The sequence below is a fragment of the Mytilus edulis genome, chromosome 11 (assembly GCF_963676685.1).
Source record: "Mytilus edulis chromosome 11, xbMytEdul2.2, whole genome shotgun sequence".
NCBI lineage: Eukaryota > Metazoa > Mollusca > Bivalvia > Mytilida > Mytilidae > Mytilus > Mytilus edulis.
This window is the reverse complement of record NC_092354.1, coordinates 79274569-79297948: the sequence shown is the minus strand read 5'-3', so window position 1 is coordinate 79297948 and position 23380 is coordinate 79274569. Positions and strand designations below refer to the sequence as shown.

The 23380-nt window shown below is 32.4% G+C and overlaps 1 protein-coding gene across 1 annotated transcript; it reads right to left on the bottom strand.

Moving 5' to 3' along the window:
* Positions 1 to 4146: 4146 nt before the first annotated feature.
* On the bottom strand, positions 4147 to 23380 carry LOC139494630 (uncharacterized). The gene is made up of 11 exons (XM_071282789.1): positions 23240 to 23380; positions 22276 to 22377; positions 21171 to 21251; positions 20475 to 20567; positions 19635 to 19769; positions 18524 to 18673; positions 16411 to 16477; positions 11580 to 12531; positions 7433 to 7530; positions 6606 to 6724; positions 4147 to 4293 (listed from the first exon to the last, which is right to left on the bottom strand). Exons 3-11 carry the CDS (start codon positions 21219 to 21221, stop codon positions 4147 to 4149), a joined length of 1812 nt encoding a protein of 603 aa, XP_071138890.1. The 5' UTR covers positions 21222 to 21251; positions 22276 to 22377; positions 23240 to 23380.

Sequence of the window (23380 nt, the reverse complement as noted above, 5' to 3'; positions counted from 1 at the left end):
GGTCCAAAACGGATAGCCGAAATCCGTGAAAGGAATCAGAGCTTTGCATGAGGGAGATACATTACTTAATGTATAATAATTTCTAATATTTTGTAACAGCAAATTTTAATAACACAAAAAATCCGTATTTTCATGCCAGTACCGAAGTACTGGCTACTGGGCTGGTGATACTCTCGGGTAAATGACATTTACTGCTTTGTAATGCTATCGATACAGATACTAGACATTATCAGATAACCTCATACTTCATCAAACTAATTGTTAATACCAAAATATCAATGTTATCCTCGTTTAACATTCTCCACCTAATTCTATGTCTACTCTAACCTATCCTCAGATAACCTTAAACTTTGACACTCATTGTCATTAACATCTTTGTACCAGATAGAATAAACCAAGCTGTATTATACACCTTATTCTATGTCTATTCTAACCAAATCTGAATTAACGACCGACACAATTAGATAAAAAAGATCTTACCGATGGTTCATTTGTCTTGCATTTCTTGCTTTGACCCGCCTGATTATCTCCATCACTTTTAAGCTATTTATTCGAATCAGCTCTACTAATTAGTTATCAAAGGTACCAGGATTATAATTTAGTACGCCAGACGCGCGTTTCGTCTACATAAGACTCATCAGTGACGCTCATATCAAAATATTTATAAAGCCAAACAATTACAAAGTTGACGACAAATTAACATGTTCGTTTGCTAACTCTATAGCACAATGAGCTAATTTGACCAAGGCATTGGTGTCCAGCGACTTTTTTATGCCCCACCTACGATAGTAAAGGGGCATTATGTTTTCTGGTCTGTGAGTCCGTTCGTTCGTTCGTCCGTCTGTTCGTTCGTCCGTCTGTCCCGCTTCAGGTTAAAGTTTTTGGTCAAGGTAGTTTTTGATGAAGTTGAAGTCCAATCAACTTGAAACCTAGTATACATGTGCCCTATGATATGATCTTTCTAATTTAAATGCCAAATTAGAGTTTTGACCCCAATTTTACGGTTCACTGAACATAGAAAATGATAGTGCAAATTTCAGGTTAAAGTTTTTGGTCAAGGTAGTTTTTGATAAAATAGAAGTCTAATCAACCTGAAACTTAGTATACATGTTCCCTTTGATAAGATCATTCTAATTTCAAGGCCAAATTAGAGAATTTATTCTAATTTCACGGTCCAATAAACATAGAAAATGATAGTGCGAGTGGGGCATCCGTGTACTGTGGACACATTCTTGTTTAGAATTGCTTCTATTCTTTCTATGTCAACACCGAAACTTTTTGTTATACATTTGATGAGATCGTCCCGATCAAGTGTATCTGAGGATTCTGCGGTAAATCTATGCAACTCTTCCACATGTGCAGCATTATGAAACTTTATGACACCACATAAGGGGTTGGTAGGGAACCCTTCGTTAACATATATGGTATCCTATATTAAGATACCCCAATCTATTTATTTATGGTATGGTATCTATGGTAGGGAACCTCCCATCAACATTTACTTGGACAAATTTATAATTGTTAGATATTTATGATCTGAATAGTCCAGACTAGGTATACTATATGTGGTTTATTTATCATTGACAATTTTTTCTTCTAAGATTTGAAACTTGGATTGCATTGATCTGGGGAAAAAAACGAAACATGTTATTTTGATATTTGTCAATTATATATACAAAGGGGAATAACTCACAATCCATCCAAAAATGACTATTGTAAAATTTAGATTTTGATTTAAAGATAAATATCATTAATATGGGATTTTGAGTACTTCTACTACCATAACTAGAATGTGTTAATGTTTGTGTAAGTCCAGGGACAAATTTTACATGCATATTACAGACGAAAAAAGATAAACAAATACAAAACGCCAAATACGTTTTTGTAAAAAGTTGAACCAGATAAAAGGTGAGAAAATTAAGTAATTAAAAAAAAAAAATAAGAAACACATACGTACCCACATTCTTCTCTACCTCCCTCAATATTCTCGTTACAGTGTGAAGCGCACGAATCACACCAAAGGGGATATCTGCATTCCGTCTCCTTTGAAATTTGTGAAAAGTACCCTAGAAAATTAGAAAAAAAGAAATAGTTCAATTGTTTTGTAGACGAAACGCGCGTCTGGCGTACATATAAAATTAGGCATGATTTCAATGATGGGTTTATTTATTAATATAAACCCTAATCGTATTACGAAAAAAAAATATCTATTTTCATATCGAATATCGTTTCATGTTGTACAAATCAGATTCTACCCATTATATAAAATTTTAGAAAAGTAAACAGACGACTTGCACACTTGGAGGTGAAAGATCTATCTGTAAACTTTCCCAGTTGTTATATTCGCTGAACTCAGTCCTTGGCGGAGAGAATCTAAAATGCCTGCTGTCTTCAATTTCTTTTTTAGGAGAATAAACTGGTGGTGTCATACTAAAAAAGGGTGGGCGAATTAACTTGAAATTGTGAATATTTTAAATATCCCCCCCCCCCCCCCCCCCCCAAAAAAAAAACAATGATATTTATGAAACGTGTAATCAGTAAAAAAAATTTGAAGATTACTGACAAAAAAAATGTACCTTTTCCCGAAAAGATCGCTACCGTCGGATATATCTTTCAACAGCATTTCGAACTCACGATCCTGCATCTCAAGGAATGCTTCAGCCATTCCTCTTTGTATTGCAATGTGTTTGGGATACAATTGTCTTCAAGTTATTTAACACCATTTGAAGAAAAAAGGATTACTTCATTTGAGTATTTGTAGAAACATGACGGTATTGAAAGATTTTGTGGCGCAATCTCTAAAGACAGCTGTCCGAATTGAAACACAGTATAAGAGACACTGGAGTATCATGAAAATTTATTAATTTGTAAAAACTTTTTTTTATTATTCTTTAGTAATTTTGACCTAAGTTGAACATCGAGGACTATTTGGTATGGAAGCGTAATCATTCTATTTTTGGTCTCTTTCCTATGATGCAATAATTCAAGCTGAACATCTGCACAAGCATCATTTTCTTATTGATAAAAAAAACTTGAACATGTAAATTATGTATACTTTCAATAAACAGATGTCTATAGAGATTGCGCCACTTTCCGTTTAATATAAATAGCATATAGTTTAATATATAAAGGAAAGACAGAATAAAAAGTATGGGGCTAAAGTTTTAATTTCATTTTGTTTTACCATGACCTAGGTCATGGTTTTTTTCTTTCAGTTTTCTTTTACGTGTATCTTCATGCAATATTTAAAGTATACATCAGTGTATCTTCTTGTTTAGATTACAGGGGTATGCTGTAATTAACACCCCTTCTAAACTTGTTACAACTATAACGTTATAACATCGATATCCATAAATCATGGAATATCCTATCTGTGAAAAAAAAACATGTGAAGAAAAACAAAACAAAATACAGGCAAACAACCAGACTAGATATCTGACATGTACATGTAATTTTCATGCAAATTTGTAATTTTTGTTTAATTCTAATGGAATGTTATTTGTTAAAGTATAAAAAAAACAGTAAGTTAACTTTAATAGTTTAATATAAATAATAATATACATACAATTAACCATAGGCATTAATTCATATTTAATCTGAATGAAGGAGAAAAAAACTTAGAAAATTTGTTATAGCTCTTGTAAACTATCAATATAGTTAATGGTTGACACAATAATATTCAAATAAGCCCTAAAATGATACAAGGAGTATTCTCATTCACTTAAAAAGTGCTTTCTTCATCTGACTTCTTGTTCTCTTTGTCACGGGTTCTATATTCAACTCCTCCCCAAGGGTGACTGGGGAATAGAAATATGGTCACTTGGTCTTACCGGTCAGAAGGGGGGCGTTAAATCCGATGGCTCGTGTAAAGAGAGTGCCACGCTCTTTGCACATTAAGAACCCTTGCAACAACTCTTTGAGGGGTCCGTAGGTGGCCTGTTGCAAGGCAAAATGTCTGTCCCTATCCAATATACCCTTATTTTCCAGTGGCATTCCAAATTTCCCCGACCATCATCCCAGATGGCCTCTATTGTATTTATTGTGAACTTGTTCTCGTCCTGAATATGCATGAAATATTTGCCACTGGACGTTCAGCAACCAACAATCAAACAATCAATCATCATCCAACTCTGAAAAACTGTCTTCTTAATCACCACCTCTTTCTGGGGTAGAGGGTGACACAGGCTTTGGTTTGGGTGTATGTGGAGAGGAGGTGGGTGTTGGATTAAATACCACCATATGTATTGTAGTCGGAGAATCACTGCCTAGGATAGGTGTATAGCTATGGTTTCTCTTATGATGACATATCACATATACCAAAAGGCCTACACTTACAAATGTACCAATGACTCCTCAGATGATAAAAACTGTAAAATATTCAAACATTTAATTCATTAATTGATTTTATTTACTTATTAGTTCTGCAATAAAATAACAGGTGAAGTGAATATTGATTGAAATGAAACAATATTAAAACAATTATAAATATCTTCCATGCACACTCTTGGACAGTCTCAAAACAGTTTTAGGAAAGGTTTGGAATTTGGTTAGTTTTAATCTTTTAGACACATGTATACAGAAACCAGAACTAGTGGTCAAGGGGATACAAAATTACAGTTTATTGTTTAATTTGGTGAATCTATGCCGTCTTCATGGCATAATTAATCTCATATATCTGTTCCTTTTTTTTTATACATGTATGAAAATATAGAAAATCATAAATCAAAATGTATACATGTACTTTATACAATATTTTTGGTATATTTCATTTGATATTGGATGGTAGTGGTAGTACAATACTTGTGGTGTACATACTGCATTTATAAAAGTTACTGTTGGTTTACATTCAAAATCTCTCTGATTAATTTATGACCCCATTTAAAATATTGTATGTACAATATAAATGCCACCCAAACTGACAGACTGGTGATTGAGCAAAAACAGAGAGAATAATTCAGCTAAACAAGAGATGACAGTATAGAAGGATGAACTTGATGAACCTAATTTAAAATGGTAAGTGACAATATTTAAAATAAACTCAAAGAATTTATACTTTACCTCTCTGTCAACTTATGTTTTCCCCTACATAAACCCTCCAAATATTTGTAACCTTATTTACACTATAACATTTGATTAGCATAATATGAAATTAAAAATAATTTGATTCATCTTTCTTTCAAGGTATAGTTCACAATTGGTTTATTTTCATAACTGAATGGGTAGCCAATACAAGAGACCAGACAAAGAACAAGCCATACAAAGCCTTCTTGCTAGATTCAATCACTGTCAGTCTCATGAAAACGACCGTACAAATTGTCTATAAGCTGTATATGGATTTCTCCTGAAATTATAAAAGATATTCTTTTAATAATCTCCAGTAGTAAATATTTCAAGCATATTCAGGACAAGATTAGTTGCAAAATTTTATATTTTAACATATATATATTCCCTTTTGAATAGTAAATGGGGAATATTACCATGCACAAAGATAATGTCCTGCTTGAATATATTAATATATCAAGTTTGCGATAATAAGTATTGTGTACAAGTTTCATAACATTTGGTTGAGCCGAAATAGTGTTTGAGAATAAAAATCAATTTATGGACATTATGGACAGACGTACAATTAGACAAGGGTGAAATATAGTTACTATGCATACAAAAAAAGCAAGTGTTGCATTTTTCAATGAGACGACATAGAATGCTTGCCATCCAAATCATATTAGCCAAGACTTTACATACTAAATATAAGCAATTATAGATTATATTTGCTGCGCAGCCTTCAACACAGTACATTGATTCACGATTTAAAAAAACTTATTAATTTTAAAAAATAGATTTTAAAAATAAACTAATATAAATGTTGATGTTGAAATACAGGACTGAATTTCTTACTCATTGCCATGATCAGGATGCTCTCCATATTGCTGTCTATACTGGTAATAGGCAACGTTTAATACATGTATATCTAGGCACACTGGATGAAATCCCGGATGGTCTGTTATACAAGCTGTGTCAGGGTGTTCCTTTTTCACGTCAACAATTTTTGAAATTTCACAACAGCAGACACACTCTTTTGCTGACGGCATAACTCCACAATGTCCACAATTACACCTTGAAGAAAGCAACAGTAATATCCAAGATACAAAAGCGTACACTATATATATATCTTCTGTATGATTGATTTGAACATTTTAAGGAAGATGTATTTGTTATGTATTAAGTTGTAGTTTTCTTGTTTGAATTGTTTGACATTGACAGCTAGATTTCTTATTATCCGGATTTTATAAACACTATCTTCCCGGCAGGGAAAGCAGCTGAGGTGAGTTATTTACTTGTTTAACTTCTAAATTTTTCCCGTTGAAATCTGTACAGAACCTTTCGCGTTTTTTTTTAATATCTTTTTTAATTAGGAATCTACACCCAGACTAGATGATCAAGTCCTCCAGCAGGAAGCCAATAAATTTCTTCAAAAAAAAAAAAACCAAAAAAAAAAACAACAAGAGTAAAGGAAAACTTTGGTGAGTTTCTGGAATTGATCAGGAACAGTCAGTCAGAGACAAATTATGTCAACTAATATAAATGCAAATTATATGTCTAAATACCTGATTATAAACCGAGGAGCCATAAATCACAGACTTCTTATCAGAAGTGTGAGTGAGTTGGATGGCTGCTGCCAACCCGTTTTCAGTACCAGGGTCACATCTGATTTTGCTTGGAAAAGCTGCAAAATACAATTATAGCCTTTCAACTCCACAATATTTTATCAGATCTTTAAAATAATTTTGCAAGTAACTGTTTGCATCTGTTTTAACTTTAACACATATGACACTTCCGTTCTATAGCTGTGACTTAAATTGCTTGAAAAAATCAATTGAAACCATTAACAAGAGGCTGTCAGAGCGACAACATACCAGATTTATTAACATTTATTCGTGTCCTGGTACTTTTCAATATCAAAAGAACCATAACTGATGAACAATGAAAGTGAAAATCGTCAATATCAAACTTGACCTCCATTTTGTCATCAGTAACAACATATTAATATTTGAAAAGCTTTGGTTGAATGGTACATGAGTAAATACAACAACATGACTGGTAACACAATTTAATTTTTCAATCTTTCATGAAACATAAATCTTTGAACTTGACCTCCATTTTGTCATCAGAAACAAGATATTAAAATTTTAAAAGCTTTGGTTTAATAGTTCATAAGTAAATGCACGGGTAAGACTGGAAACACTATTTTTTCAAGAACCATAACTCCAGAACTGTAAAATTTAAAATCGTTGTTATTTAACTTGGCTGAGGCAAACTGAAGTTAAGAAATATGAACCAACTTTAGGATGCATGTATAGATGGAAAAGGGTAAACTGAATGCCCCCTCCGATAGTTTTGGGGCATAACAAATATAAATTGAAGTTACACCAACCTTTAATGTTATCAGCAGCTTTCAGGAAAAAATCGGCTACAACTTCTGGTCTTTTATTAGTGATACTAGCACAAAGCCATATAATTTTTCTTGAGAAACTGAATAGAAAATAGAATTTATAAAACACATTTTATCCTGATACTCTTCATCTTTAGCAAAATTTTAATATTGATTATTTAGAAAGAGTCCTGATTCTGCACATTTCATGGGTAATTGTTTTTCCTACACAGATTTCATACCAACATTGTTTTGAAAGATTTAGTCAAAAGATTATATGATACATTTGATTACTTATAAAATTGTCGTGATGACGGTTAACTCCTTGAATACCAATATCAGCTTCTTGGTAAAAATACTACACCCTTTTTTATTTTAAATGATTCATAAAATAATATGGTTCAGGTGTCTGATATGTTCACAACCCATCAGAATTGTTTAAACTTTGTAAAGTTTCCAGCTTTGGAGTTATCAAATTTACTTAATTAGTTCTGATAATATATAAATTTTAATTACTTGTTCAATTAAAATCTTCATATAGTTCATATTAAGTAGATGATATAATTATTTATTATTTATAATGACCTGGAAATTGAATAAATATTTAATATCCTCTTTTTGGTTTGAAATAATTATATTTAACTCCAATTTCTTATATTAATATACATTTTCATTCTGAAAATATCTGTTGTTTTTTTATTAAAAGTAATAAAAATGTTTTTTGTTTGCTCCTTTTCTATAAAAATCATAATAATTTGATCCCTTATAACTTTTATTTCTATAAAACTGAAAGTGATGAATGTTCAATTTTAATCCAGTTCACTAAGGGCTAGCTCTGTTTCAAAATGAAATGAATAGGAGGGTCACACAACAGGTCTGGTGGGTAGGTAAAAATTCATTTTTAATATTATCCATGGAGGGTCGTAAATTGGACTTTATAAAGAACATTTGACTTTATACAAATAATTTTCAATAAAATTTCATTTGAAAAATGTTTATTTATCTCGAACATTTTCATAGATTAAAAATTCGTAAGGGTTCCACGGAACCCAGTGTCTCGCCTACTTTTGCTGTTAATGGCAGACTCAACAAAAATGAGGAAAACATTAATAAAAATTTCCCTCTCGATACTGTCTTTTGATTGAAAGAAGCTTCCAAGTTTGGTAAAAAAATCCAGGATAGTTTATGAATCTAATAAATATTTTATAAACTTTAACTGCAGACTGTATGTAATGTTAACTGGAAGAAAAACTAAGTCCATTTATAAGTAAAATACGGAAAAGTGGAAATTTATTTTTACAAAATTTTCTTCTTGATACTATCTTATGATCATAAACAAGCTTCTGTCCAAGTTTGGTACAAATCAAGGATAGTTTATGAACGTTATTAAAATTTTAAAAACTTTAACCACAGAGTGAATGTAATGTTTCCTCGCAGAAAAACTGAGTAAAATACGAGAAAATGGAATTTTATTTTTACAAAATTTACTTCTGGATACTTTCTTATGATCATAAACAAGCTTCTGTCCATGTTTGAAATGTGAATGTCCATGTGAAAATATCTACATACCGTTAATGGCATATAAGAGAAAACTTGGTTAGTTAACAGAACTTCAGATGTACCAAAACAGGTACTTCAGATCCAACAAACAGGCAAAATGTACCCTCTATTTAAATTTGGTGCATTTTTTCAATTATCCAAAATTATAGGTCATCAACTGTTCTACACTGATCACCAGTCATTCAGCTTTCATTTGATACCAAAAATACATATACATATATATATATTCTACATATTTAGATAGCTACATTCATGTGTAGTCACTATTTTGTGTTAAATGTGTACTACTTCCTTGGTATGTGCTTTTGAGTAGGGCTTGAGCTAGTGGTGTTACACAGTGGTGTATGCAATGTCTACTATATTTGGTGTATGGAATGTTTTTTTATCAAATACTATATATATGCCAAAGGTCAACTTTATGTGGTGTTTGAAAATTGTTATGGTGAACATGTCACTCATGCAGGTTTTATTTGACCTTGACCTCATTGCTAAGTGGTAAGTTTTTTGTGCTTTTGGTCTCATTTTTATTTTAAACTAGAAGCAATAGGTCAACTACATTTGTTGTGTGGAGGAATTTTAAGGTGTACATCTCTGTCAGGCGTGGTTCATCAGACCTTGAATTTATGTGATTTTGTCAATTTTGAAATTGTTGCGTGATTTTCTAATTGTGATTTTTTTTTTATTTGAGACTTCAATGCGATGTTTTTTTTATATGATTTGGAGAACAATCCTGTTTAATTCATATAAAATATTTCAAAATGCGTGTTTAAATTCTTGTGTCATTTTCATTTTCTGCAATAATAAAAACCTCACAATAATTTCTTAATTTGCGTTAGTCGTAGTATAAAAGCTTGATATTTAGGTCTATCAACATAATTCCAATGATAAGTAAAGAATGCGAGACATTTCAGCGTGTGCACTCTTGTATAATTAAGATGTATAATACTGTAAGCTATCCCGAAAGTTTCATGTCCTATACTGGGCAGTTTACACGAGAACACTCATAAAATGCGTTTTCTGCCTTCATGAGAACACTCATAAAATGCATTTTCTGCCTTCATGAGAACACTCACAAAATGCATTTTCTGCTCACACGAGAACACTCATAAAAAGCATTTTTTGCTTCCCTGGGCATGCTATATATGTGTAAAACTATGTCAGTCATGGTGTTTAATATATAGTTTCTCTGTTTGATTAGTTTATGTCAATTCTGTGATTTTTTAATTAGTTTATGTGTACTAAATGGCTTTCCTTGTATTTGTTTGTTGCTCAACTAACTGTCCTATATGTGTTACTAATGGCTTTCCATACTTTTTAATTTTGAACGAGCCTTCTCTTGTTCAGGTACCAGTGTAAACGCCTATTACTTGTTTAATGTATTCAAAATAAATAAAAAAAAAGAATTTCATTTCAATGTTAAAAGTTTTATTTGCTGAACTGTTTGAATATATTTGATATAATAAATACTGACAATTCTAATACTTGCATACAGTACAAAATATCATAGTGCATAAGAAATATACACTCAGTTTAAATTTTATTTGTGGTGTCCAATGTGTTGGGAGATAGCTCTCACTGTACAGAAAGACTGCTACTAATATTCAATTATTTATCCTTATGCTCACCTTAAGCTTATTTTACTGCTTTGTTTATAATTTTATGGATAGTGAACGTTGGGCTATCTGCCATCAATTTATGCTTGCAAGTTTATAAATAAAAATCATAAGTGTCAGGTGACACATTAATCCAATATTACTTTTCATTTCTGGAAAGCCAAAATTACACACAATTACAAAATTGAGAAACATATAATTGAAATCATCTTGAAAATCAATAAAAATAATTTGAAATATGCAATCATACATTGGACACCACTCAGTGTTTGCAAGTACATAGAAAAAAACTACATAAAACATAGATCATCACAACCATCTTAATATTTACAAACAATGGTGTCCAGCAGAATATAACCATTAAATATATTAAAAATATTTGGTATAAAAAGCAATAAAAGATTAGTTTTCCAGGAGAAGAATTGATATGAAGAGATATAAAAAAAACTACACCCATTCCCTGCCGTGAGACATATGTCATGCCTGTACAACAAATGTAAAAAAAAATTAACTCTTTTTTACTTCAAGTGCTTTACATATTAAAAAATAAATTTACTGGATAATTATCATCATTTCAAACCTTGGTACCAAAATGACCTAGAAATTTATGTATTAGTTAATGCTTTCCCCTTATACTTGGTAAAAACTTAAATTTGACTGATAATAATTGAAAAGTGGATTACTGCCATATTTGTAAAAATCAGTATAAAATATTTGTCAAACTTCTATGAATAAATTTTGTATTTAATAAAAATACCCTGCACAATTTAATTCTTATTTCTTTCTTTATATATATATATATATACATTCCCCAACCTTACAGTACTGTTTATAACTAATACCTTTTTCACAATACAATAATGCATGAAAATACAGATATTTTCAATGAAATCAAACGTTAATTTTACACTGAATCTAAAACCTTAGATAAATGTCAAATTCTTGAGATAAGTCTTCATTTGAGAAGTGAAGTCTACTTTGCTATTGGTCTTCTTTGCAGTCCTTCTGTTGAATTAAAGGAAACCTCCAACTGTTCAATACATAGGGTATCAGCTGAGGTCCAGAATCTCAAAAGTGCATTAATCTGCGATTTATTTAATTGCATTATATAATGTTCAAAATAATTTTTGGCACGTTCCTCGAGTAGGTTTAGTGTTGGTTCTTCTGAATGGTTGTAATGTATTTTGTTAATGATCTTATCTGCAGTTGGATGGTATTGCTCTAATAAATTAACAACTACTGTTTCTGATGCACCCTGCCACAGTAATGGATAGCAGTCCATACCTTTCTTTATGCAAGAAATTGGATAAAGTGGAGCAGCAATCAGTGTTGTTCTTGCAATGTCTGTTATGACCCTTTTAAAGTTGGCTGTTGTTGGCAGCTCCCGCCCACCATGAGATGACACTAGGTTGAAAAGTTTCTCTTGCATATTAACAAAGTTATTTGCTGACATCAAATGTTTAATCAAGTTTTTTTCTGCTTCATTCACATGTTGCATGAAGGATGTTAATAAAAGTGCATCAGAAACACAACCTGTACCTGCCAAGATATAGACAACAGGGGATAAAGTTGTAGGAATATAGTTGCATAAGATGAAGGCATGGCTGATGATCTTACCAATTACCTCATAAGTCCCATTAAATAAATGACGATGATCCATTGTTGGAATTTTGTGGCAGTGTCCAAAAAAGAATTTGACAATCATGGCATAGAAGAAGCACGAGAACATCTCCCTTGTAACACCTTGCACATCTAAGGCAGCCTCCTCTCCTTCATAAACAACCTCCAGGCGGTGGTGGACTGTGTCGGGATGTAATCTGTATTGGTCCATTAGATCTTCAACTATGTTTTCTCGCTTTACGGTAACTTTCTTTGAAGGTAGTAGAGCGGACTGCACTCTTTTTCTTCTCTCCTCTAAGTCAGCAATATCTGAAAGGTTAAGAAAATATATTATTTAAAGTGAAAAGGTTTTATTTATTTTTTAAACTAATAAATCATCCAGACACAAAAAGATCTTTTGCTTGGCTCCATTTCTTTTTACAGATTAAAATGTCTCATTGACAATCATATCACATCTACTTACTTATCTTTGAAAAAGTAAATGTTAATGTAAATTTCACACAAAATAAGTTCTTTTTTTAGAATGACATGAAATCCAAACACAGTTAGAAGTAGAATTCTTTTATTCTCATTAAGTTTGAACCACATATCAATTTTTATTTCATATCGATTAAGAATAAGCTTCTCTTAATGGATAAAAAGGAACCACCCGAAATTGATTACTCTTCAGTAATAAATTCCATTGGTCATTAACAGAACAAAACAGACCAAAAAAAGATCATTAACGAATCTTAACATGATAAATTGCTTTAAATGGCAGTATTACTATGACTAGTGTACAATCTTTGCCATAGAAATCGCACAGCTACTCAAGTTTGCTTTGGACATTTTGAATTTATGAGAATTTTTAAAAACATAGTTCCTCAATGAAATAAACATAATAGTTTTTGAAGAACTGGTCATTATCGTGATACACGGACTACCCGTATGACAGGGGTATTGACTGCGACAGTGATAATGACCTCACCTTCGGCTCAGTCATTATCACTATCTTAGTCAATACCGCTGTCCTGTGGGCAGTCCATATATCACAATAATGACCAGTTTTTCAAGAACTATTATGTAATTAACAGTTTTTTATGTGTTAAAGAATTTATCTGAAAGCCAGGGTGTAGTGGTTAAGGCATAGGCTCTCCCTCCACACCATTTGCGAGTATGGTCTTGGGGAAACGATGATTGTGCATTGGAAAGTGACAATTATGGCTGACCCGTGTTAAGAGAGAGCCATATCTCTCGCACGTTAAAACACCCTTGTAGATTTCGAAAACAAGTAGGCTAATGCCACTACAAGGCAGAACTCGCACCCGCAAAGTGGAAAGTGATTAATATTAGTTGCAAAACTTGTTTCCCTAATCCACTATAGATAAATATGTTTAAACTAAGCTAACAGTGGCGGATCCAGAACTTTTTCTAAATGGGGGCTCCAGTCACGCTTCAATGATTCCTTATATAATCAATCCCAAGAAAGGGAGCTGGGCCAATGAACACAAAACTTCCTGTTTGATTCCCATACTGCAGAGAAAATTTCAGGGGCTCTCTTAACACCATTTGCAAGTATGGTCTTGCGAAACAATGATAGTCTGTAACTAGAGGCTCTAAAGAGCCTGTGTCGCTCACCTTGGTCTATGTGAATATTAAACAATGGACACAGATGGATTCATGACAAAATTGTGTTTTGGTGATGGTGATGTGTTTGTAGATCTTACTTTACTAAACATTCTTGCTGCTTACAATTATCTCTATCTATAACAGTACTTTCTGTGGAAAATGTTATTGAAAATCTTCAAATTTTAAGAAAATTGTTAAAAATTGACTATGAAGGGCAATAACTCCTTAGTGGGTCAATTGACTATTTTGGTCATACTGACTTATTTTTAGTTCTTACTTTGCTGTACATTATTGCTGTTTACAGTTTATCTCTATCTATAATAATATTCAAGATAATAACAAAAAAACAGCAAAATGTCCTCAAAATTACCAATTCAGGGGCAGCAACCTAACAACCGATTATCCGATTCATCTGAAAATTCCAGGGCAGATAGATCATGACCTGATCAACAATTTTATTTCCTCTCAGATTTGCTCTAAATGCTTTGGTTTTTGAGTTATAAGCCAAAAACTGCATTTTACCCCCATGTTCTATTTTTAGCCATGGCGGCCATCTTGGTTTGTTGGCCGAGTTACCGGACACATTTCTTTAACTAGATACCCCAATGATGATTATGGCTAAGTTTGGTTAAATTTGGCCCAGTAGTTTCAGAGGAGAAGATTTTTCTAAAAGATTACTAAGATTTACGAAAAATGGTTAAAAATTGACTATAAAGGACAATAACTCCTAAAGTGGTCAACTGACCATTTTGGTCATGTTGACTTATTTGTAGATCTTACTTTGTTGAACATTATTGCTGTTTACAGTTTATCTCTATCTATAATAATATTCAAGATAATAACAAAAAAACAGCAAAATGTCCTCAAAATTACCAATTCAGGGGCAGCAACCTAACAACCGATTATCCGATTCATCTGAAAATTCCAGGGCAGATAGATCATGACCTCATCAACAATTTTACTTCCTCTCAGATTTGCTCTAAATGCTTTGGTTTTTGAGTTATAAGCCAAAAACTGCATTTTACCCCCATGTTCTATTTTTAGCCAGGGCGGCCATCTTGGTTTGTTGGCCGAGTTACCGGACACATTTTTTTAACTAGATACCCCAATGATGATTATGGCTAAGTTTGGTTAAATTTGGCCCAGTAGTTTTAGAGGAGAAGATTTTTCTAAAAGATTACTAAGATTTACGAAAAATGGTTAAAAATTGACTATAAAGGGCAATTACTCCTAAAGTGGTCAACTGACCATTTTGGTCATGTTGACTTATTTGTAGATCTTACTTTGCTGAACATTATTGCTGTTTACAGTTTATCTCTATCTATAATAATATTCAAGATAATAATATTACCAAAAACAGCAAAATTTCTTTAAAATTACCATTTCAGGGGCAGCAACCCAACAACGGAATGTCCGATTCATCTGAAAATTTCAGGGCAGATAGATCTTGACCTGATGAACAATTTTACCCCCATGTCAGATTTGCTCTAAATGCTTTGGTTTTTGAGTTATAAGCCAAAAACTGCATTTTACCCCTATGTTCTATTTTTAGCCATGGCGGCCATCTTGGTTGGTTGGGCGGGGCACCAGACACATTTTTTTAACTAGATACCCCAATGATGATTATGGCCAAGTTTGGTTAAATTTGACCCAGTAGTTTCAGAGGAGAAGATTTTTCTAAAAGATTACTAAGATTTACGAAAAATGGTTAAAAATTGACTATAAAGGGCAATAACTCCTAAAGTGGTCAACTTTCCATTTTGATCATGTTGACTTATTTGTAGATCTTACTTTGCTGAACATTATTGCTGTTACAGTTTATCTCTATCTATAATAATATTCAAGATAATAACCAAAAACAGCAAAATTTCCTTAAAATTACCATTTCAGGGGCAGCAACCCAACAACGAAATGTCCGATTCAACTGAAAATTTCAGGGCAGATAGATCTTGACCTGTTGAACAATATTACCCCATGTCAGATTTGCTCTAAATGCTTTGGTTTTTGAGTTATAAGCCAAAAACTGCATTTTACCCCTATGTTCTATTTTTAGCCATGGCGGCCATCTTGGTTGGTTGGCCGTGTCACCGGACACATTTTTTAAACTAGATACCCCAATGATGATTGTGGCCAAGTTTGGTTAAATTTGGCCCAGTAGTTTCAGAGGAGAAGATTTTTGTAAAAGTTAACGCAGGACGACGACGACGGACGACGACGACGACGGACGCCAAGTGATAAGAAAAGCTCACTTGACCCTATGGGCCAGGTGAGCTAAAAAGGGGACAATGATTAACAGGCCAATTAAGAGAGAGAGCAATATCTCTTTTACATAAATGAAACCTTTGTAGATTTAGAAAAAGAGCAGGGTAATGCCACTACAAGGCAGCACTCATACCCACAAAGTGGATAGAGATAAAAGATGCAATAACTTGTTTCCCAACCCACTCTAAATACATGTTTAACTAATAAACATTTTGAATTGGAGTAGCTTTGTCCTTTTCTACAAGAGGCAAGATTTTTGAAATTGGAAAAAAAACAAACAAGTAGAAGAATTTCTTAACAATATAAATAAAATCTCACCAGAAATGTGCAAAGTTTTCACTGGCTCAGCTTCTAGTACCTCATCAAAGTCACTTTCATCTGATTCCTGAAAGAAAGCAATTAAAAAGTTACAACCAGGAAAAAATATATTTCAGTTTTATGATATAGTGGTCTATTGATTTAAAAGTGGTTCAATGCTTTTTTTTGTACTTTAACATCCACCAACAGGAAGTGACTGTATTATAAACTTACAAATTTAAAATGTATATAATATAGCTTGCTTATCAAAATATGAAATCATTCCTACAAGTCAGGTTTTACAAATACATTTGTGTATGTACAGTGAATAAAATTTTGATGATAGTTAGTCTCTTAGGCTTGTTTTTATCTTTAACCATGCAGGCAAAAACAAGCATTAATTTCTCAACATTGCAATGATAATACTCAGTTTTGTATAACCTGAAGAGTTGTTGTCCAAACAATCAAAATTAAGGTTTCTGAAAGTATAATTACTAAAATATGTTTTTTTCTGGTTTTGGTCTGTTGTATAAAAATACTACTGCACAAATGTGGTAAAATTCAAGGACTTTTAGAGCCAATTCATACAGTATGGTAGTGTTTTTCTCATTGTCGAAGGCCATAGTGTTGCAAAGAATTGCTTACATTCACTTCAATTGAAATTTGGTGGATAGCTGGTTTAAAGGCAATTATACCACATCTCCCTATTTTTATGTGTCAATTTCTTGGTTAACTATTCTAAATTATTGCACCGCTGGTAAATTATCACGTTTTGATTGGTTTAAAGCAGTCACTTGATGACCTTTATAGATTCATTGGGTTTCATGACATCACGTCTACTGTTAATGGGGACATCATCTATTAATGTTGCTGTGTTGTTCAGTAGAACGAGTCCAGTGTGCAATAAATTTGTTATAAGGTTAGCTACTGACCCCCTACGGTTCATAGAGGGTGAATAATCAAAGTACTGGATAGCACCTGTGGAAAGTTTGCAACGGTAGATTGTAATATTTCAAATATATAGTGTGTAGATTCCATGGTTAACTTTTTTTTCCTACTTAAAAAAGAAAAAACTTTATCAAGAAATAATTGTAACAGGATGCTGCTACGAAGTCTCCCAAATAAAGCTCTCAACATTAGTCATTCCCACGGGTCGCCTGACATTAAGCAAAGTCCAATACAAATTGGTCTGGTCTAGTAAAGTGATATTCATGATTTGGGGGTGGGGATCTAGACAGTTTACAAGTTCTCAAATAGACAGGAGGTAGGGTAAGAGTGGCCCTAGGGGACTAGCCTTTTATTTCATCTGATTTTTTTTATTATTCCGTACAAGAATATATGTTGTTTCAGTGTGGGGATTTCAACAGTTTTCAAGTTTTCGAAAAGGGGGTGGATCTTGACTGTTTACAAGTTCTCAAAACAGGATGGGGTTGGGTTACACAGAGGGACTTAATTATATTTTACTTTATTCGTTTCATTGTCCAATACAATAATATTTATGATTAAGGGTTTGAGATCTCAAAACATGAGGGGTTGGGGATGACTCAGAGGTACTCCCACTATATTTCATTGGTTTTGTTTTGTTGCCCTATACAAAAATATATATGGTTTAGGGTTGGGAATCTCGACCGTTTACAAGTTCTTAGACATGAGGGGGTTGGGCTGACCCAAAGGGACACCCACTTTATTTCATTTGATTTGTTTTGTTGCCCTATACAAAAATAAATATGGTTTAGGGGTGGGGATCTCGACCGTTTACAAGTTCTCATACATGAGGGGGTGGGGCTGACCCAAAGGGACTCCCACTTTATTTCATTGAATTTGTTTTGTTGCCCTATACAAAAATAGGTCGATGCCTTAAGAAAGTTTATTGCTATAGCAAGCTATAGCAAACTTTCCAAAAACCAATGGGGTTTCAGCCTCTGGCTTCACCCCAACGCATTTAACTAGCACTCTTTGGATCCATAGGGGGTCAATAGCGAATCATATAACTTATAATAGTTTCCCTCATTTTTATTTTAGAGACATAATTTTTTAACATGAAAATTTGGGGAAAATCCAGGAAAAAGGGAATGTAAATATTGTCAGATCACAGTTGCCCGACCTCAGTCTTCATAAGTAACATATCAATTACCTCTAAAACTGCTTCTTCTACATTCATACGACAGCTACCAGTGATGCCAAAACTAGCAAGTGGTTGTTGTTGTCTTCCTAGCACCTGACCACAATAAATCAATTTTGCTGACACTATCCCTGTTGTTGCTTCAACATAAAGATGTAGAGTCTGAAAAAAAAATAATACCTTAGTATAATTTTGAATCCTACATATTGAAAAATTAACTTTATGCCAAAAAATCTAGTTAAAGACCAACTGAATGAAGAAAACACCTGTTATATGTGTTTAGGGGAGCTGAATTCTTAACATCTAGAAAATAAATGGGGAGTGTGTTCATGGGAGGCAGAAGATACCCAGGCTTGCATAATATAGGAACACAACTCAAGAACTGTAAAAGGGACTTTATCAAATTAGTAATTGATGTTAATAAGCATTGTTTATAAGTTTCATAACATTGAGTAGGGGCAAACTTATGTAAGAGAACAGAAACGAAAAATTAACAAATCATTCCATTTGTAAAAGGGCATAACTCTAAAGCTGTAAAAAGACAAGGGTAACAAACACTTAAATTCTCTTTGATATGGCAGGTGTATACAAATCTATAATTAGCAAAGAGGAAACAGCATGTCTAAAGATGCTACTGCAACTGTTGGTCGTTTGTAAAAGAATTCATCCTGTGCTAGCATTAAGATAAGTTCAATAATCTTCCTTGACATTTTTTACCATTTATATATATGTTATCATGTAACAAAACCCAAAGCTATTCATGATTCTTATTGTATATTTTTTGGGGATTAATTATAAAGAATAATTATTTAGATTTTGTTTGTATTATTGTTATAGAAGATGTATTTAATATTATACAATAATTTTGCATTCTAAGTACACCTATACTAAAACCCGACATCTGCATTCGATTTTGTTCTTCAATGATGATCATTTTATAGAATTACTACACAGTAGTGTTATGTTTATTACCTATATTTGCCTAAATTTCAACATTTTGTTTTTGTAATTGTTTCACTAGCAATCAAGATCACCCAACCTATTAACTTTTTGAGACATGGCTACACATAGCCAAAAATTTAATATTTATAAAAGGCTACCATTATATATTTGGAAATAGTACCTCAGATTTTGTCTGCTTTGAAACTGTTTTTCTGATTTCTTTCTGATCTGGGAGAACTAGCACAATAGTAACAAGGTCATCAACTGTTGACTGTTGTCTCAACTGGGAAATTTCCTCTATAACCTCAAGATGAATCTACAAATAATATTATTTACATTTAAATCACTTTCATGAAAATGAAATATTATTTGGTATCCAAAATTCGGTTCAACAAGCTTTGATGCTGTTGTCTAAGTGAGTGACAGAAAGTGAAATAGAACATTATTTTTTAAAACGCTGACAATGACATCTAGAATAGGACAAAAACAACATTTTTTGTAAAAAAATCACCAAATCATCTTAATTAAAATCTTAATGTAACCATAGAATTGATAAAGTGTTGGCTCTAAGAAATGTGATATTAATGTCAGATGTGCATTCAGCTACACTAAACGAAAAGGCAGATTTACAACAATTTGGGCAGTCATGTAATGTTTGATAAATGAAACTACTTTTCTGCCAGATATATATTTGTGAACCTACTAATGTATATGTAAATGTATTATTTCTTTGACATTATTAAGAACATGTTAAAAGATATGACAAGGATAATAATTCTATTTCCATAGCTTACATAGATTTTCGAAAAGGGAATGACAAGATTTCCATGATCAAAGTGACATTCTTCTCCCAAATCATACTTAGTCTAGTATATGGGTATCTAACGGTACATTTTAGCAAATAACCTCCTACCAATACTTGTAAAGCTTTTCAGAAAGGAAAAGAAACAATTACATTGAAATATTTTGCCTACATAACCAGTTATTAAACATTTGGTATTTAAGAAAAGGAGGAACATACCTTCTCCAGTTCTTCCTTCCTTGTATCCCTCAGACGCTGTCTTTCTGTCCTTTGTAAAATTCTGCGTACTCTTGCTTGTTGTCTGGAGTCTTCCTATAGAGAAAATACAAAAACATTATTAAAATATTCTGGACATAAATACATAGGGTTGTAACCATCTTCAAATGACTGGTAATTTTAAAGTAAGAAAGCTAAAAATCAATGAGAACTTTAAAATTGTGAAGAAATTAGTAAAAAAGGTCAATAAGTTCATTTTGTATCATGTACCTATTTAATGGTTTTTATATGTATTTCTGAGTTCAATTTTCGAGATATCATATAAGTTTGTTATCATTCATAATATGTATAACATAACTTAACAATACTGCATACAATGTTATGCTAAGCTAAATCTAAGCCAAGATAACTGTTAGATAACTGGTGACCTAACAGACCAATAGACCAGGAGTTTGAAATTTAAGTGTGAGTAACTGACATTCGTTTAACAACAGTCCCTCCCCAAAAACGATTTACCAAACAAGGCAACTACATGAACTACTAAAGCTCCTAAAATTCTTTAAAAGCATCAAAGTCACAAACTACTCTTAAGATACCCATATCCTTTTAACTATCCTTAATGATAAATTACTGATGTGATGGCAGATATAACTTTAAAAATCAGATTTTTTACATACATTTGCAATATAGATAACTTACCTTTTCTCTGTCTATAGCAAGGGAAGCGGCAAAATCTATATCCTGCTCCATGATAAGTCTTGACCGGGGATTTGCTGAGATCTGAAAATGAGTTTCTAACATGTATAAGGAATGTAATACTTTTAATTAAGTTTTAGTGAACTTAAAGGAACATGCCAAATTCAAATCAACACAGATCTTTAATGTCAAATAAATCATCTTGCACTATTTAGCATTGGAAAGTAAGATTTTGGGTATGATGCAAACCCTTTTTCACCCCAACAATAAGTAACACTAAAGTTGATAAGTGAAGGCAATGAAATCACTTTACACAGTAAAGCAAAGCTGGATAAAGCTTTGAGCCAAATATAAAGAGTGTGCTATATTTTATTGTTGAGAAAATGACAACTCAGATTCCTATATGTCCATTCATATGACATGAAATGCAGTTTCCAAATGAATAATTTTAAGGTCAAAATTCATCAATTTCTCAATTGGATTGTTTCCATATTTCAACATAGATTTGATATTCAGAATATATATGCCAACATCATATAATGAAAGAATATCATGGACTTTGTATTATTCAAAGTAATATATAAAAATAAAACTAATCAAAGCTTATAATTATCTGAAACAGCAGAAACAATTTTCAAATTGCTGTTTTAAAGCAAATGGAGAATGTGTCCAAATAAAGGCACATATGAGGCCTTTATTGTTTGCATATTAGGGTCATAACTCAATACAAATACAGAGAAACCAATCAAATTTAAATTTGGTCTGTGTTTTGTGGTAATTAGCATTCTTCATATCATTTGAATAATGCAATTAACATTTAGAAATAGGAAACGATGAATTCATCAATTTGTCTTAACAAATGGGCATAACTCATGAACAAGAAAAGACATTATCAAAATTTGAACCTAAATCTATGTTTTCTGGAAATAAGGATTTTGCATAAAATTCCTAATATTTGGTTGAGGCTAACTAAAGTAAAGGAACAGAAACAATTTTTGGATGTACAGCTGTACAGACAGAAGGACATGGGTAAACCTTAACAACCAGTTCCTGTGGGAGAGGGGGGAGGGATTTGCATCTAAACATATTGTAAAAAAAAAATAATTACCAATGGTGTGCCAGATGAAATCCATTCATCTGGTAACACTGATGAAGCTGAAGGAGTAGAAGTCAAACTTTGTGGAGTTCTTGGTCTATTCTGTACTGTGTTCTGCAAAAAAAAATTATGATAAAAACCATGTCCATAACACTTGAATAATACAAAATCAATATATTTCCTATGTCATATCAAATAAGCATTGTTATAAAAAATTTCTTGGAAAATAGATAATTGTTAAATTACATTATTTATTTATTTCTGATATTAACAACTCAAGAAAACCAATATATTCAAACATGTTGAGTTAAGTGCTACTAAATGAATAGACAACTTTCAGAAAGAGGGGATCGCCAGTATCCGTGCACTATTATATTACCATTCACCAAGCAACTTAGTGATCGTCATTGTGCAGGATAAAATCGAAATAAAGTTTGTTTTGGTATTAAGTACTTAATCACAATCCCTAATTGACAGCAGTGCTGATTGTCAATTATGAGAATTTATTTTGACAATAAATTTGTGCAATATAGCAATTTTTTGTTTAATTATTTGTCTTACAACATTGGAACAGAAGTGACAATGCCCCATAACACACAAATGATGTTCACTAAGACCCATTATATTTTTCAAGCCAGTCTTTTACATGACATATATATAAAAAAAAAGTTAAAAAATAAATAAAAACAGGTGTTGTGCATAGGGCCTTGTCAGGCCAATAAAATGATTTGTGTTAATAACAAGATCAACTTGTTTTCACATATTCAAACTAATAAAAATGTCTCTTTTTTCTGTCACATCCCAAACGCATTAACAATGTGAAGTTGATAATTTTCCATTCTAGGAAAAAGAAAAAGAAAATGTCCAAAAAAATGTTTGACATATATAGTCTTTAAATATTGCACTTTCTGCTCAAAGGGGACTGTTAACCTCTGTTTTTTCATACATTATATATCCAGTTAAATTTGCTAATTACCAAATTGATTCCAGATTGTGTCTGGTTAGCAGTTGTCACTGTGGCTGCTGGTGTTGTTGCAGTTGCTTGTGTGGAGGCACGTGGAGTTCTTGGGTTTGGGTTGTTTCTCTGTAAAATAAAATTTCAAATCATATAAAACAT